Consider the following 16,713-nt stretch of genomic DNA (forward strand, 5'->3'; position numbering starts at 1 on the left):
CAGACTTACGCATGCTTGAGAAGGAAATTTCCAATAAACGAAAGCTTGCAAGAACATACAGCCTCAAGAAAAAGAAAAGAGAGGGGAAGGATTCCAAAGGACAAAACATCATTTGTCCGTTACAAATTGAGAGCATACATGACAAATAAAACTGTGTCAACATGTTTGTACATTAACCCTAAATCAGCAGTTCAGCAGCACAGCAAGTACATGGCAAAATTTAATGGTTACAACAAACAGAACAAGCTCTATATTTTTTGCCATGGTTCAACAATCTGCAAGCGGCGTCAGCGTCCGTCCTCCCTCCTCGTCCTACACTAGAAAAGAAAATCCTATATCCTCTTACATCCTCTCCTACATCTGCTTAACAAATAAGAATACAAAGGGGGCTGGCAGTGGCACACACCCCCGGCAAGAGCTCAACAGTCCCCTCATATCATATGCTTCCAGGAGCAGCATCACCTCCTGCACCTGGCTTACGATTCAGATACCGGATAACAGCATCTTCGACCCTGATACAATCACCAACACAAGATTCAATAAGTAGGTCGTCGCCCTAAACCATATATGTAACTAAATGTCAAGGCAAATCAACTAATGCATCATCCAACAAAATAAATGAAATTCCATCCAAGCACAGCTATTGAAACATAACCAGCAAGAGAAGGGGATATGAAAGTAAACAAATAATTTGGTTGCCATCAAGTAAATCATGATCGGCAGACTTTCATAAAAATAGCGATGGTAAAGCCTTGAAATGCAGGTAAAAGTGGAAATATCAATTAAGCTAAAAAGTGATGTGTTTACCATGGTTGGTGGAAGAAATCTGATCGCCTCTCTTTTTCAGCACTACGGCTTGCTACTCCAGCTACAAGCTTTAAATCTTTGTTTTGAGATTCAATCAGTGCATTGATAAATTCTACAGGAGATTGACTAAACCCAAGGAAAAAAGCTCGCCTGCGACGATGCTCATGGATTTTTCTTATAGCTGCACATATTGCTTCATCACAGGTATCAATCTCTTTGTTCTTCTCGGAGTTGGCCAAAAGAGCAGACAGTTCCCTTTGAATTGGAAAAGGAACGTCAACCAACACATCATAACATGCAGTTCCAGCTGGACTATTTCCTGAAAGCTTTATCTTATGCTCCAAATGAATAGGTTGCGGGGGGAACAAATGCTGAGATATCTTCTGCGATACCATGGTGAATTTCATCTTTTCTTCCCCAAATACTTTTTGAAGTGGTGGATCACAGTTAAAGAAAGAAGGATCATGCTGGTTCTGCAATTTCCTAGCCTTCACATAGTGCCAGATTGAAGCTATAATCCTAGGTCGGGTTTCAACCTCAATACCAAGAACTTCCATCAATGGTTGAGAAAGCTTATACTTCTCAGGCGCATAATTCATTTCCAACCGTATGTTCACAGTAAATTCTTTGTCACCTTTTCTCTTCACCTCGAAGCCCTCATGAATTGCAGGCGATCTAGCATTTTCCCACAAAATGATATGATTCTCAGGATATAGTCTCTGATCCAAAGAAATTGTTACTCTCTTGAAGAAAGATGAGAACTTTGGATAAAAGGGATTTGATTTCTGGACCATTCCAGGCTGGTCAGGATCAACCCCATCTTCCAAGATCCTCCCAACTATTTTAAGTGTCCAAGTGGGGGGATCAGCATTTGGCTTCTGTGGAATCGAGCGAACCTGATTAGCAAAAGTGTTAAAAACATAAATCCGCATCGTTTTCTGAATGCAAGGCGGGCTTTTAAGGGCCTCTTGGATGTCTACTTTCTTTCTTGCGAGGGCAGCATCAACACGAGCCTCAAACTCGAGAAGCTGGGTGTAGAGAGCAGATTCAGGCAGAATGGTGGCTACTTTGTCTTGTAGCAGTTTATCGGGAAGCTTCTGCTTCTTTTTACGAGCAGCGGGGTTGAGTTCCATGGTTCTCACAGGTGACATCATGTGTGTAGGAGAAACACCAGAAGGGCGTACTGGTGGTTTTTGGGGGTAGCGCTTGGCACTGCCATTCCCAGGTGTGGAAAAGGAGGGTGAAGACGACCCCAAATTCGCAATGCCAACTGCTTGGTTCTGGTTAAGGGCCATCGCCTGAGCTTGCAACTGAGCTTGGAATTGAGCGTTAACCACTTGAGCTTGGGCATGTGCATGGGCTTTTGACTGAGCCTGGGCAATAGCCTGCGCTTGAGAGAACTGAAACTGACCTTGGTAACCAGCGCCAATCTGTGTTTGGGCTTGTGATTGTTGAAATGCTGGGTTTGCAGACATAGATTGCCCTCCCATACCGATATTGCCAAAGGGCGACGAAGAGGCTCCGAGACTCTTAGGTGGGTTATTATTGTTCATAGACATAACTGACTCTAACTAGATAAAGATCCAAAACCAGCAAAATATTACTTCTAAACACGCATAACCTCAAAAATCCGTCCCACCATCAAAAACCCACAAAAATTACCATACATCCATAAGCCATTTCCACAAGATCTTAAAACCCAGCAAAAGAATATGCGCGAAACCGAAACCGAAACCGAAACCCGCTCAAATTCAAACCTCTAAGAACCATTTCCGAGCAACACACCAAAAGGAAGATGACCCAAATCCACGAAATGCACAAATTTCGCAGGAGGCAACCTTTTGGTTTCACAAAACCCTAATTCAAGAAACGGCAATCAGACCCAAATATTGGCATACGGTACCGAAATCCACAACCAAAGGAGCAAAATATCTATCAAAAGATACAGAATTTGACATAAACAGATCAAAACTACAGCAATTTTGAAATTCCGAACGAGAATTGGCAGTCGAGAATACTGAGAAATTCATAAGGAGATCAAGAGAGACCTAAGGGAACGAAGAGATTGAGAAGCACTTACATAGAAGCAGAAGCAGAAGCAGTCCAGGGCTTTTAGAGTAGAGCAAAAGCTGGCTTGCTTTCCTCCACCCGACAACGATGACGCCGGACAACTGTGAGCTGCAGCAACACACTGACTCTATGCTCTTTGATTTCGTTCCCTTTTTCCTTCTCCTACTCTTTCTTCTCAAGTTGAACAAAAGGCGAGCGAATAGACATGAATGGGCCTAGCCCAACATCCCCAAAAGCCCAGCCCAGGCTTTTTAACAAGTCCGCGCTTTATAACGTTAAACCCTAAAATATCTTCCCTCTTCGCTCCAATTCACCTCTGACCGCCCAGACTCCTCCTTCCGCCGCCGATCAACAGCAATGGTAGATCTCTCTCAAAAATACTCGTTTTTGTTGTAAAAATTGCGACTTTATTAATTAATTCTGATAAATTTTCAAACTTGTATTATGTAGGTGAAGTACTCGAGGGAGCCCAATAATCCCACCAAGTGTAAGCAATTTTTTTTTTTAATTTACTCGATTGTATGTTCTAAATCCGAATTTATTCGCATTCGTATTAATTTTTGGTTTATTAATAATTATTTGATGCATTTTACCTCAGCCTGCAAGGCCCAGGGCGAGGGTCTAAGAGTTCATTTCAAGGTACTTTTTTTTTTTTTTTTTTTTAAATTTTGGTTTCCAAATTTGCTGTGTTTTTAGAATTTACGGTTGAAAAATCTGTTTATCTGGGATTTTTTGTTGGCATTTGAGATTAAATTTTCGCTTACGAGTAGCGAGTAGCGGCGAAATATGCTTGTTTCATGCGTAGACGTGTTCGATTCGATTGTTGTAATTTGGATTTGTTAATATGTTTTAGAACACGAGAGAGACTGCCCATGCCATCAGGAAGATGCATTTGGCAAAGGCCAAAAGGTACTTGGAAGATGTTTTAGCCCACAAGCAAGCCATTCCCTTCCGCCGCTTTTGCCGCGGTGTTGGTCGAACTGCGCAGGCGAAGAACCGCCAGTCCAATGGTCAGGGGCGTTGGCCGGTTAAGTCTGCTAATTTCATTCTTGATTTGCTCAAGAATGCCGAGAGCAATGCTGAGGTAAATGCTTCTCCTTTGTTGGCCTCGCTTTTGCCTCTCTACTCGATGTTTTATGTTTTATATTTTAGCATTGAGTTCAAACTGAGGTGTTTTCGTATTATGTAGGTGAAAGGGCTTGATGTGGATTCGTTGTACGTCTCTCACATCCAGGTCAACCAGGCTCAGAAACAGAGACGCCGCACATATCGTGCTCATGGGAGAATAAATCGTGAGTTTGCTTTTCTATCTCTCTTTTTTATTCCATTTTGAGTGGTGGGAAGGAACTACATATTTTGTTTGGACATTGTTTTAATAATATCGTTTTGCAGCTTATATGTCATCTCCCTGCCATATCGAGCTGATTTTGTCAGAGAAAGAAGAGGCAGTAAAGAAAGAGGTAATCTAAAGCTTCATTCTCCAATTACTTAAGTGTCAATTTTAAAAGGAAAACCGAATTTGAGATTAAGTGCAGTCCAGCCTATAAATCGAACATATGCATTGTGTGGCATTATCTAGATATGTGCGTTGTGCAGACAGTTTCTTGAAGGTGATTTTTTTTCGAAAAGTATTTAAGCTGAGGTTTTTTTCTATCATCTTATCATTTTGATGTGCTGCAATAATGCGTTTGTGAATGAGAGCTTGTCATGCTTCTTAGTATACTGAATTTGAACTCATAAATTGATGGCACAAGATATGGACACCCTAACTCTGAAAAGAAACAGTAGGTCATTGGTTGAAACCTTTCCACATTTCAAATATATCAAAGCTGACTCAGTCTTTACCGTTATGCATCAACAATAAAGCCTTCTGTTAGTCAACGATAGACAAATGAACAGGACCCAAAATTTTTTTGGTACATGCAACTGTGCTGGTATTAACTAACAAGGCATGCAGCCGATGCTGCAAACTTTGAGCTGATTGACTGAAGTCTTAATCAGATTGAAAAGAATCACAATTTGGTATCATTTCCTAGGAATTGATTGTCAATCAACTTTCCTGACATAGTTGTTGGATGATGCTACTGAATTGTTTGTCAAATATGAATTTTCTGCTCACTGTGCGTTTTTTGCAGCCTGATACTCAGTTGGCTCCCAGGAAGTCGAGGAAAGGTCAAGCACTGCAGAGCGGTGCTTCCTCTTGAGATCTGTTATTTGTAGTTTAAAGAGTTTATGGTCGTCATTCGTATCCTAGATCATCCACTCTATATCTTTCCCAGAATATCTCTGTTTTCAGATATCTTTTATTTGTAGTTGAGAAATCTATCACCGAATTTTTGTTCAGCAGTTGTGCTTTTCAGTGTCTGGACGAGACTTTAAGCCTTTTGGTTTTCAAGTACAACTACTTTCAAGTTGAAATTTGTGGTGTTTCCATATTTTGAAGCTAATAGTTTGGTTTTATGTTTTACTCAAGTTAAGCTCGATGACGTTAGTTCTCTCACTCTTATCTTGTGGTTTTTAAACTCACTTTATCGCTAATGCTAAGGTGAAGGTTGCTAGAGTTTGCTTTCGTGTTTTGTCACCTCTTTCTATCATCCTTTTAAAAGCTTATTCTGGTTCTTGTTTTAATTCGTTGTTTGTGCTTCGAAGTCAATATGCTTTTCATCACTCTCGGATTCTGCTGCAAAGTAAACATTGTAGGATACTATGTTCTTTTTGTGATACTGATGCCTTTGTGCTACTTTTGTGGTCACCAATTTGTTCGTTCACGGGTAAATTGGTGACCATCCTTGTATGGTAGGTGTAGGAATGTTGTTGGATTATCTTTGAACCTTTGTCTATTGTTAAACGGCAAATGCTGGGCTTAGGGCTTATATTAGTGCATCGTCCTATTTGCAGTACGGAAAGTGTTACTGACACTACAAAATAGTCATCTTGAACTCGTCCTTTGTGGCTAGGCACGCTCATGCACATGTTATGCAGGAGATAGAAGAAAATAAAAACTCAGAAAGCTCCATTGATAACCCAAAGTTTTATGTCTCAAGGTTTGGACTTGGGAGGCTCACGCACATTAATACTAATACAACAAAAACACTGGAAAAGCAAGTGGAAAATCAAACACACTAGCTTGTACTCGAGGCAAGCCTTCTAAGAGGTGGAATAGAATAATCCGGTCGAAGCATAATCCTTTTTCCAGAGTCAGATGACTATTCATAGCTATTACCTTAGGTCCTTAACACCAAAGAAGAGTTCGATCCAATGTTTTTATTTTTATACACCACACCAAGAGGCTAGCTATACAGAAATCACACCTTTTAGGGTTTAAGTTAACCATATTCAAGCAGCCATGACGGAACAATTAACAATGAAGCGGGTAGGGCGGCTGTGGCCGTGCTCAAGAGCTTGCCACTGCAATTCATCAGCAGTTGGATCAGGGCAGCAAGTGTATATGAGGGCAGGGCCTCCTGCATTTGCATCTGATGAAGATTGGATGACAAGTAGCTCGTCTCCGAGCACCTTAAACGCCACGCCCCATCCGGAAGTAGCATCAGCTCTCACCGGAACAACTCCCAATTTCTTCCATGCCTTGCTTTGTTTCAGATACACCTTGAGCTCATTTGTGGAAGTTTCAAGAGAGTACAGCTGGTTGGCCACCACCGCAATAAGTGGCGGAGATGGGTTGCTTAGAGTTGTCCAGTCAGCTTCTAGCATGTCCGGGATGAGTTCCCATGTGTGTTTCTCAACATCAAAGGCTTCAGCACAGAAAAGATCTCTTCCATGCCAATCTTTCCCTCCAATCACATAAAACTTGTTGTCCAAGAAACAGCCGGAGCAACTCATCCTTTCTTGCTTCATATTCGGAAGAGGCTCCCATGATTTCGTCCTGGGATTGAATCTCTCAGCAGAATCCATGGCTTTCCAATCACTTGCTAATCCCATCCCGCCGGCCACATATCCGTAGGAACCACATGTTGCGGAAGCAAACATACACCTTGGACTGATCATGCCGGGACCCTTGCCCCATTGGTTTGCTTCCATGTCATACCTCCAAACAACCACACCCTCTATCTCCCTGCCGGATACCAGCAGATGAGTCCCAGCGCAAAGAGACTCCCTATCGCTTGACATGAAGCACGAATCAGACGGTAGGATTGGGAGCTTCCTGCAAAACCTGAACTGCCTGTCAAATTCCCGCCATGTATTCTCACCGTATTGCGACACAAACACAGAGGGCTCTTTGATCCCAAGTTCGGCCCTGATCTTGTAGAGCTCGCCACTCTTCAACAGTGCGAAAAAGCGCTTGTTTATGGTACAAAACTTCCGGTACTCTGATCTCGGCACCCTGGCTAAAATCAAAGCCTCCACCTCGTCAATGAGGGGAGGAATTGTATAATCTGCATCCTGCGGTTTACATGGCACAGTCCCTAAGGAACCAGAACCATCAACTTCGAGCCTGAGCTGCCGTGAATATTTAAATCTACGGCGGCTCAGGCCTCGATTTCCAACATTTTCTCCAGCCTTACTAGCAAACACCCACTTCTTACAAAGATTATTATTACATTCATCCCTAAATAACTTCCTGCTTTCATCTTCTTCAGCACCCTCCATTAATCTTTCTCAGAACATTAATCAGAAACCCTACCTTCAAACCTTTGAATACTAGGCGATTTCGGATAACTGAAGAACAAATTCCGAAAAATTGTCATCAGAAATTTGTTTTCCATATGCACTAATCACATCATCAACACATAAATAAATAAGAAAGCAATAGAACTCAGATGAATTGATCAGCAGAAACAATTGTCTTGATAGTAATTTTCTTAAGGAGAATCTGATTCTCTGAGGCCAAAAAGCTGAAGAATTTACTTGAAAAAAGCTGCGTTACAAACAAATAAATTACTCGTCGTGATTTTCTACTCTTATTTTATCTTTTGATATATTTAATCATACGACTAGGAAAATAAATGAAAGAGTACATAACGAGAACACGAGAGTGGAAAAATCACTTCCTGAAGGTTTGTTCACCCACATCAAAAATAGATCATACACCACTTGTGCAGAGGTAATTAATATGACAAACTAAGAAGATAACTGGCCATGCTTCAAATAATATTACAAATATATAACCACCCTGATGAATATTTTGATCAATATCCAATTAATAAACAGAAAGCAACAAATAAATAGTAACATATATCCAAAAAAATCACCTTAATTAAATTGGGTAGCAAAAAAACAGAAGATATAAACTGCAGAGAGGTGATAGCCAATGAAATTTAAATAGAATAAAAAAGTAGGGAAGAAGTAGTACCAATGAATGAGTCTCTAAGGCTCAAACTTTGTGAGGGGTAGAAGAAAACCAGGAGATTGAAGCAGCAAAGGAGGAGAGAGAAGAATCAGAGGAGAGAGAAAGAATGGAAGGAGGGAGGTCATTAAGGCACAGAGAAGAATATGGATGGTGAGATCAGTGGAACAAGAGTTGAAGAAGCATATTTCTTAGAGAGAGAGAGAGAAAGAGAGATTTGTTGATGGTGCTTTTCTATACTGGGTGAGTAGGAATGCCAGCCGGAGTCGTTTCTCTTTTTTAAGATCGGGAATATACTATTTTGTTAAGGACATGCATGTCGATGCGTCTTATTAATCAGCGTGTTATAATATGTGAGTCATTATCATTCGGTAGAACGTTGTGACAATCATATTGAAAAAATCAATCTTACCTTCAAAGGATTGCCTTGAATTTGAACTCTATATAAGAGAGAATTTCATCATAGGTAGCATGGGAAGACGCTCGCTCAAGAAAAAAAAAAAATATATATATATATATATATATGGAAAATGATCCAGTGAGGATCTTATGATCATGCTCGTTCATAGTACATTATGCGGTCAGAAATCATTTAAAATTTAAAATTAAATATAATTAGTACTTAACGAAAACTGACTGTACGATGTACAGTGAATAATCATGATCACAGGATCCCCTGATGCTCAGGAAAAGGATCCGGCGAGGATCCTTTTCCTATATATATATATATATATTGCTCTCGCATTCATGTGACTTTGAACTACTTTCTCAAATCAAATAGCGACAATTATCACTCCACTTAGAAGTTGGTTGAGATCAATGAACAACTTCAAAAACCAAATAATAATAATTAAGATTTGCAATTAGCCAACAGATGAAGAACATTGGAATTAGTATAGCTATTTCTAGGACCATTACATCTTCCTAGTCGGATTGTACTGATCAAGAATATCGTATCGATAAAGCTAATTACCAATTTCCCATCTGATTAGTTTAATGGCCACCAATTGCTGAGCAGATGCCAGGCCTCATAGATAAAGATAAATTTTTAGTGTGTCGGTAATATCGTTTGGTAAACAAAGTGTCAAAATATAAGTAGTTTAAATTTTTTTTTTTAAATATCCAACTACTTGTATTATGATACTTGATGTATCGAGTTGTGTTTTCGGCACACTAAAAATTTCTTATAAGTAAAGGACTTTGTAAAACTGCATGTCCAATTGGATATTAACTAATTATAAATGTTTTCTCTTTTAAGTGTTCTTTTATTTCTGCTAATCCACTATTTAATCAAATTAAGGTTAGTGTCCGTCTGTCAGTCCTGGATTTGCCTATCGTCCCTAATATAATTTTCTAATGAGTATTCTAATCAATTTTCAGAGTCATGATCGCATAGGTTTCCTAAGATTTAAAGTTCCAAATTAACTATGAGAAAAAGCAAAGATGACATTGGCTGCAGCAGAGAAGAACTTAACCAGGTTTCAGCCCCTTGATTTAGTACGGAAAAGCAAACCAGTTTCGATTAACGCACACTAATTCATCTTTTAATTAGATTTAAGGATGAGCAGGAATTTTTACTCAAAATTTTTTGTATTCGAACAACAGAGCTTTGTACTTATGATCATAATTGTTTATATTATGAATCACTTTGTAAAGACCATCTATTCGAAAAAATGAATTAAAACTAAGGTCGTTCAGTCAATCTATTGTAACAAATACATAGACGGTTCATAATACTTTTACAAATTTCGTTCATTTGTTTTTATCCATATGATGACTAAATGACCTTAGTTTTAGTTGGTGCTTTGCAGAGACGATATTTATATAGAGTAATTTATAATATGAATAATTTGGATTATAAACACGAAATTATATGAATCTGCAATGAACGATTTTGAGTAGAAACTTCTACTCATTCTTTTAATAACCAAATATTGTTTTATTTCCCTCGCTTTATAGAGATCTTGGCTTTCTGGTTTTTTGTTTCGGGGGTGACGTGGAGAAATCATTTAGGAAACCGAGCATGTAATAAGCGGAAATCAATACACAAGAAAGGAGTTGTACACAAGTTTGGTAAAGTTGTTGATTCCGAGACATTAATAAAATGAAACAATAAAAAGAGTATTGTATTTACCAAGAATTGAGGATGGACGTGGAATGAATTGCTTCAAATACGACACGAAAGTATCGAATGTGACAATAATATTATGACGTGTCATTAATTTACGTTTTATAATATAAAATAATGATATGGATAATATTTATGACATGTTTACTTTTTAAGAATGAAATAAGTCATAAAATTGTTCAGGCATACAATAGACAACACTCGTTTAGTGATCTTATACTTGGATTTTCAAGTATGTCATACATAATCTCAAAGTGGAATTTTTCTAGTATTTTATTTTTTTGCGTGTTATTAGACGTGAATGATACTTATACATTGCATATCTATTCTTAGTAAGTAAACATATCTATAAAATGGATCATTAAGACTATAGTAAAATGTGACAGTCACGCCAAAACATCTCTCACAATCTACATAAAGTCACAAAACCTGAAAAGTAAATAGAAGGAGAAATTGGGAATGCTTTGGCTTGGATTTGAGTTGATATTTGATCATTGGTGCATCTTGCGTTGTTGCATCACAAAACACATAGATGCCTAAGCATTGAGCTCAGCAGCATGTATACATATATAACATATATAGAGTGATGTTATTCACACATCTCTTTTTGACCTTTCACATTTTTTTTTTAATTTCAACCGTGAGATAAAATAAATTGAAAAATATCAAATGAAAGAATTTAAACAGAAAGTCCGTAAAAGGTAAAAAAACGTTGAGTAAATAGCACCACTCATACATACATTGAGGATGCCTGTTTGAAATGCAACCTCGTCAGATTGTGGTGCTTTGTGAGAATGAGCACCATTACTTACTGACGTGGCCTCCACAATCCCTCCATGCACGCCAATCACTAGAAAATGACAAGTTAAGCATCAATATCAACGTGCCTCTATAATTATTTCTTCATTATAAAATTTTGGTCAGACCGTATGATCATATGATTGATTCAATCAACTTAATTAATATTGATTAGTATATCAACATGTTATAAATTATCGATGTATTCTTATACTAGTGATGCCATCAATACTTCAAATTGCATATATACGGCGATATTCTGTTGATATATTTGTCAAGTAACTTACGATGTGGATGTTCAAGAATGTTAATGATTTAACTTTGGAAACTTGAAAAGTTAAAACACACTCTGTAATGGTTCCACTAGCATTTCTGATGTATTCTAATTAGTCTGCAAATCTCAAGCTATAAATTCAAAATTCTTTTTTTTTTTAGTACAACGATATATTTTACACCAAGGAAAGGGAGGGAGTTTGGCTAAGCCACACAACGGGCAACCTAATTTGGTATCGAATTCGCCATCCACAAGATTTGAACCTAAAAACTCAAATTTGACCAGCAAATATATTTCCAAAGAAAATAATTGAATCTTCTCAACAATAATAAACCCCTAAAATTCATTCTATTTAGTATTAGAAGTATATCTAGCTGGGCCTCTCAACTGACTCCGAAGTGATTGACTATATCCAACGGCCCAAATTTGAAGTCCATCAAACACATTGCTTCTTCGTGGGCCCAATCCTATCTTCCCTCCGGAAAAAGGAGATAGAGATAAACAACAAAATCAGAAGGTCGAGAAGTCTCTTCACACCAATCACCAAAGTCATCATCCATGGCTGCCTCATCCGCTCTCTGCAACTTGTTCTCCCTCCTCAGCCCCTCAAAGCCACCGCAACCCAAACTCCCACCGACCCAGCTCTCCATTTTACAGACCCAGAAGCCCAGAGACTGGCTGGTTTCCCTGGCTGCCCAAGGGTCCCACTCTGCTTCTTCTTCTTCGTCGATAGAGTCTGTGATTTGCCCCTCTCTGGCTCACGCCAACGTCCTCTTCTTCAAGTCGGCGTACAATGTGCAGGTGATTGTCGACGACAACGAGCCCGAGGAGCGGCTGCTTGGCAGGTTCCGGCGGGAGGTCATGAAGGCCGGAGTTATTCAGGAGGTTAAGAGGAGGAGGTACTTTGAGAACAAGCAGGATGAGAAGAAGCGCCGGACCCGCGACGCCGCGAAGCGAAACAAGAGAAGGTACGTGTCCTAATTGTTTCTTTTCATTTCTTTTGTTGGTTGCTTCAGAAATTGAGGATTTAGGAGAAAGAACGTAATTAAGTAAAGTTGTTTATTTTTATATTTTGTGATTTTTCGGTTGCTTGGTTAAGTAATTGAATGCGAATTAAGATAGAAATGTTCGACATTGGAAATTGAGACAGAGAAAGATTTGAAGTTTATGCATTGTAGTTCAGTTGAATAATCGAACAGCCTTTGAAATTCAGAAGGGAAAGGTTTGAACTTTATGCATTGTAGTTGAGTTGCGTAATTGAATGTGAATTAAGAAGAAATGTTCAACCTTTGAAATCGAGAAAGATAAAGATTTGAACTTTATGCAATGTAGTCTTGTGGCTGCGTAAGATAGACGTTCCCCCAAGACCCTCGCAAAGCGGAGAGCTAAGCTTTGTTGGATAGGGGTCACCCTTTTTAGTCTTGTGGATGAGACCAAATGCTTGAATGTGAATTAAGATAAAGCATGTACTTTTGTAATTGTTGGGCCGTTGTCAAAGGCAGTGTGGCTGCCAATTCACCCGAGTTTGAATTCCTCTTCACGTAGATTAGACTAGTTTAGAGTATCACTGCCAAAAAGAAAAAAAAAATGTGAAATTCGTTTTGTAATTTGAGTGCATCATTAGAGTGGGATTCCTAATGCCTATGAACTAGTTGTTCTATCTGTAAAACTATGACTTGAAAATCACGGACTTGAATGAATTCCTTTGGTTAGCACTCCCCGTTGGATCTGATTATTGAATTCCATTTTTATTGTTTTTTATCAGCCGGCGACCCTTCTCAAGACCCTTTCAGCAGAAGCCAGAAGTCCCTGAAGCCAAGAAGAGCGATGATGACGGAGATAACTGGGATCTTCCTCAAGGAGGCATACCTTACTGACCACATTCTACCCGTCCTTTGATTTGTAGGAATATCTACGCTTGATTTAGAGAGGCTATGGTCCATGTAAGTTGTATAAGAGTTGCATTCAGTTCAGTTGTTCTTCGATTGACTCCAATCTAAACCGAACCTATATCTTAATTCTATCAAGTAAAAAACTTTCATTCTTGCTTATGTATAAGGATACTTAATGTGAAACTTCCAATGCTTTTGTCTACCTAATTTTGTTGCCCTCTTTACTCCTGCTATGTCCAATTTGCAATATTAAAACTTTTGAAAGCTTGATGAGCAACATAAGCATAGGGTATGCGATTTGTCTACCCTAAGCATATGTACTTTGAATACAACACTTGGATAAAATATTTCCGAAGTGCTTGGTATGCGATGTGAAGGCGTTTATGGAGCACTCGAAAGTTTCACAAAGTTCAATGCTAGCCTTCTTTCGTATTTATATTTTTAGGGCTACTTTAGGTGCACATAAGGCTTCTCTGATTTTGTTATGGCAAAGTTTCAGTACAAAGACATTGATCATTAGGTGAAATACTAGGTAAAGATTGGTCCCTGCTTCCCCTTTTACAATTGTTATTGCGAAAAGAGTTTAGAATTTTTATCGTCGATGATTCTCTGTTAAGTAAACTGAATGCAGCAAAGCAGGTATTGGCAAATTCTTATTGAATGCATTTGTTTGGGGCTCTCCATGAAGGTGATTGCCCCGAACTATTATTTGCTGAACGACCTGTGATACTGCGCCAATCATCTAGGACAAGCTTGAGATCGTGGACTTTACTTTCGATATTTTCACAGCAGTTTGCTTGCATTGTATAAACCTCACTGTAGTTCCCAAGTGGCTGACAAAACCCACCAAAATAAGCTGTGTCGATAATCTGCACTCGCATTCCAAGCATTTTGGTAATCTCCTCTCGTGTTACAATCTCACAGGGAGATCCAAGAGGAATACTCGGGTACAGAATCCCGACCAAGTTCAAGTACTCGAAGAATTCGAGTGATATAACATCTGATTTCAGAAAAAAGATTCCCCTATCCTGTTTGTTGCCTGCGTTTTCCGAATCGAGGTCACAAGGAATTGTGACTTCCTTTTGAGAGTCAAATTCTGTAACCGGATTTCTGAACCACATAACATCTGCCTCCTGCAGCAAAGTTAGATTTCAGTTAAAATCTGCCTGATACAGTTACTTTCAACCCATCACCACTACACAAGGAACAAGAAAGCTTACTGTGAAAATCAGATTGTATCCCAGTTGAATCACTCTATGTAGCAGGTCGATTCCCTCCCGACCGTGACCGAGAAGTTGCTTTCCGGCAGCAGGTTTCGACAGTCGTAGTGGCGCGAGCTTGAAGCAATGGGGATGCACGGACTTGCAGTACTCAAAAGCTCCCTTACCAACAGTGGCAATGAGCAAGTGATTCAAGAGCCTCTTCGTCCCTTGGCCAACCCGAAAGCTCTCGAGGAAGAGATCGAGGACGGAGCCAGAACCAGTCCATGCTTCCTCAACAATCGTCAGTATGATCGTTCTATCTGGCATCGATGCTCTCCTCAGAACTTCCACCAGCTCTTTGCATTCCTAGTTCCAGTAGTACATACTCGTTAAATTTAGGGATCTTTAACGAAAAGCTCCAAATACTGTTCAAGTTAACGAAAAACTACATTTTTACACTAAAAAGTCAATTTTTGTACTATTCACTTTACCCTTTATTTTGCCCTTATCGTTAAAACTCAAAGTTTTCAAGACATTTTCATTATTTTTCCTTTAAATTTATGGTTTAAAAAATAAAACCCTCCACACTTAAAGGAAAACACGGATTATGTACAAACAATATTGGGGAGGGGAAATCACTTCAGCTACAAGATCGTTGCAAAGAACAAATAATTTTTTTTTTAATTTGGATGTAAAGCGAGGAGCCTTGTTGGTTTGAGGTCGTCCTTTTGGACGTAAATGCGGATTGATGAAACAAAAAATTAATTGATAAGAAAACAAACATACCTGTTGAGATTTGAGAAGCGATACTTGGTAGGTGTTTCCAATTGGTTTAGAAGAATTATGCAAAAGCAGCCATAGGAGGAGCACCAGTGAAAAAGCTATTATAAATTTTTTCATCTCTCTCTCTCTCTCTCTCGATGATATGACTCGATTTTTCGAATTTGTGATTGAATTATCAGAAAATAATTAGATGGTTTAGGGTAAATCATGATAGTGATGTGGAAGATTACGTAGAATCCATTGCAAATCTTGGTCCAAGAATAGATGGGCATAATAATTATTATATCGACCTTGAATGGAAAATCGATCCCTACATTTTAGGTTCATTGTTCAACACACAAAATTTTCACTTTCTATCTTTATTTTTTTCTATGCAAAGTGATATATTTTTTATTTGTAATACAACTTAAATTATGATAAGGGAGGTTCGAACGCTAATTTTAGAAAGAAAAAAAACATTATTTTAGCCTAATTAACTACGATGCGATATTCTAACCTTATGTTTTCTTTTCTCATTTTTTGGTGTCAAACGAACTGTTATTCGATTCAGTCAAAATTTTGACCCAGTGGACTTTAGTCAAACTATTAACTCAATAAATAACATTGTTCTAAAAATTCCCGTTTAGCGCTGCCTAGGCCCCCTAATCCCACCTCAGCCCCACCTAGGGGTAGGCGATTGACTACCATCTCGATTAATGTTTAGGCATTTCAAAATTAAGAAATGATGCTTAGATTTGCTTAGGCGCCCACCCAGACCCACCTTGGTAGTCGCCTGGGTCGCAACTCCCACTCAGATAGAAAATAGATAATTTTCATTTTACATTTTATTTTTTCATTAAATTGCAAAAGATTTGTTGAATGCTTAGAGGAATACACATTTCTCTATGTGTTCATTACGTTCTAATACTTTACAATTTATATGTCATTCTATTTGTAGTTACTCGATCACTTGGCAGGGGGTTTAGGAGGTATTTTTTAGCGCATGTTCTCATATCGATAAAGCATGTTTCGTCTCATTTTCCGGAAAGCCAGTCATACTATTTACCTATCCCAATGAAATTATGTATTTTTTTAGCATAAAAAGACACTTATTTATATGATATAAAATAAATTTACTTAAATCCGATTAATTCACCTAGGCCTAGCCTAGCCGCCCTTTTAAAACCTTGACAATAGTAAGAAAGCTTGTTTGTTATCTAATTAATTTTACTAATATTGTTTATATTTTTATGACTTGAATGAATGAATGTATGTATGCAGAAGCTGGAATGGCATATGTGGTGGCTGACGCGTTTTGCAAAATCAGTAAACATGCACAGCTGCTCAGGGTGCATTCTGATTCGGGACACCGTCGTCACCACTTCACCACCTCCGCCGGTAATAGTAGTACTGGTAATGTGATCAGGTGTGAAAACATCTCCACGGCCTGTTGACAATCAATACAAACTTGGAGA

At 38.7% G+C, this 16,713-nt stretch overlaps 5 protein-coding genes across 7 annotated transcripts; 2 read left to right on the forward strand and 3 right to left on the reverse strand.

Moving 5' to 3' along the window:
• Window positions 1-91: 91 nt before the first annotated feature.
• LOC103404194 (SWI/SNF complex component SNF12 homolog) lies at window positions 92-3,049 on the reverse strand. 2 transcript variants are annotated; one of them, XM_008343083.4, is made up of 3 exons: window positions 2,888-3,049; window positions 808-2,664; window positions 92-512 (listed from the first exon to the last, which is right to left on the reverse strand). In XM_008343083.4, the coding sequence occupies exons 2-3, from the start codon at window positions 2,364-2,366 to the stop codon at window positions 437-439; spliced, it is 1,635 nt and encodes a 544-aa protein (XP_008341305.1). In that variant the 5' UTR covers window positions 2,367-2,664; window positions 2,888-3,049; the 3' UTR covers window positions 92-436. The 2 variants fall into 2 exon arrangements, with proteins under 2 accessions (XP_008341305.1, XP_017179732.1); XM_017324243.3 differs by having other exon boundaries at window positions 808-2,739; window positions 2,888-3,046.
• Window positions 3,050-3,071: 22 nt separating this feature from the next.
• Window positions 3,072-5,295, forward strand: LOC103421449 (large ribosomal subunit protein uL22y-like). The gene is made up of 7 exons (XM_008359486.4): window positions 3,072-3,237; window positions 3,328-3,364; window positions 3,476-3,516; window positions 3,731-3,961; window positions 4,067-4,169; window positions 4,270-4,337; window positions 5,013-5,295. The coding sequence occupies exons 1-7, from the start codon at window positions 3,235-3,237 to the stop codon at window positions 5,079-5,081; spliced, it is 552 nt and encodes a 183-aa protein (XP_008357708.1). The 5' UTR covers window positions 3,072-3,234; the 3' UTR covers window positions 5,082-5,295.
• Window positions 5,296-5,985: 690 nt separating this feature from the next.
• Window positions 5,986-8,431, reverse strand: LOC103421448 (F-box/kelch-repeat protein At3g27150-like). Of its 2 annotated transcripts, none has more exons than XM_008359485.4 (2): window positions 8,189-8,431; window positions 5,986-7,554 (listed from the first exon to the last, which is right to left on the reverse strand). In XM_008359485.4, exon 2 carries the CDS (start codon window positions 7,483-7,485, stop codon window positions 6,214-6,216), a length of 1,272 nt encoding a protein of 423 aa, XP_008357707.3. In that variant the 5' UTR covers window positions 7,486-7,554; window positions 8,189-8,431; the 3' UTR covers window positions 5,986-6,213. The 2 variants fall into 2 exon arrangements, with proteins under 2 accessions (XP_008357707.3, XP_070672993.1); XM_070816892.1 differs by having other exon boundaries at window positions 8,088-8,396.
• A 3,391-nt stretch (window positions 8,432-11,822) lies between these two features.
• On the forward strand, window positions 11,823-13,481 carry LOC103404196 (small ribosomal subunit protein bS21c-like). Its single transcript, XM_008343085.4, has 2 exons — window positions 11,823-12,350; window positions 13,148-13,481. The coding sequence occupies exons 1-2, from the start codon at window positions 11,941-11,943 to the stop codon at window positions 13,257-13,259; spliced, it is 522 nt and encodes a 173-aa protein (XP_008341307.3). The 5' UTR covers window positions 11,823-11,940; the 3' UTR covers window positions 13,260-13,481.
• A 446-nt stretch (window positions 13,482-13,927) lies between these two features.
• On the reverse strand, window positions 13,928-15,416 carry LOC103404526 (uncharacterized protein At4g15970). The gene is made up of 3 exons (XM_008343457.4): window positions 15,263-15,416; window positions 14,495-14,842; window positions 13,928-14,407 (listed from the first exon to the last, which is right to left on the reverse strand). The coding sequence occupies exons 1-3, from the start codon at window positions 15,374-15,376 to the stop codon at window positions 13,928-13,930; spliced, it is 942 nt and encodes a 313-aa protein (XP_008341679.2). The 5' UTR covers window positions 15,377-15,416.
• Between the last annotated feature and the right edge of the window lie 1,297 nt (window positions 15,417-16,713).

Source organism: Malus domestica, chromosome 17 (genome assembly GCF_042453785.1).
Source record: "Malus domestica chromosome 17, GDT2T_hap1".
Classification (NCBI taxonomy): domain Eukaryota; kingdom Viridiplantae; phylum Streptophyta; class Magnoliopsida; order Rosales; family Rosaceae; genus Malus; species Malus domestica.

What these genes read in the sequence shown, in the direction of transcription:
- LOC103404194 (XM_008343083.4), bottom strand. Translation starts at nt 2,366, where the DNA reads ATGTCTATGAACAATAATAACCCACCTAAGAGTCTCGGAGCCTCTTCG. An exon ending in GATTTCTTCCACCAACCATG is followed by an intron (nt 513 to 807) that starts GTAAACACATCA and finishes TGATTGTATCAG; the next exon opens with GGTCGAAGATGCTGTTATCC.
- LOC103421449 (XM_008359486.4), top strand. An exon ending in GTCTAAGAGTTCATTTCAAG is followed by an intron (nt 3,517 to 3,730) that starts GTACTTTTTTTT and finishes AATATGTTTTAG; the next exon opens with AACACGAGAGAGACTGCCCA. An exon ending in TGCTCATGGGAGAATAAATC is followed by an intron (nt 4,170 to 4,269) that starts GTGAGTTTGCTT and finishes ATCGTTTTGCAG; the next exon opens with CTTATATGTCATCTCCCTGC.
- LOC103421448 (XM_008359485.4), bottom strand. Translation starts at nt 7,485, where the DNA reads ATGGAGGGTGCTGAAGAAGATGAAAGCAGGAAGTTATTTAGGGATGAA.
- LOC103404196 (XM_008343085.4), top strand. Translation starts at nt 11,941, where the DNA reads ATGGCTGCCTCATCCGCTCTCTGCAACTTGTTCTCCCTCCTCAGCCCC. An exon ending in GCGAAGCGAAACAAGAGAAG is followed by an intron (nt 12,351 to 13,147) that starts GTACGTGTCCTA and finishes GTTTTTTATCAG; the next exon opens with CCGGCGACCCTTCTCAAGAC.
- LOC103404526 (XM_008343457.4), bottom strand. Translation starts at nt 15,376, where the DNA reads ATGAAAAAATTTATAATAGCTTTTTCACTGGTGCTCCTCCTATGGCTG. An exon ending in CGCTTCTCAAATCTCAACAG is followed by an intron (nt 14,843 to 15,262) that starts GTATGTTTGTTT and finishes TACTGGAACTAG; the next exon opens with GAATGCAAAGAGCTGGTGGA. An exon ending in GATACAATCTGATTTTCACA is followed by an intron (nt 14,408 to 14,494) that starts GTAAGCTTTCTT and finishes ACTTTGCTGCAG; the next exon opens with GAGGCAGATGTTATGTGGTT.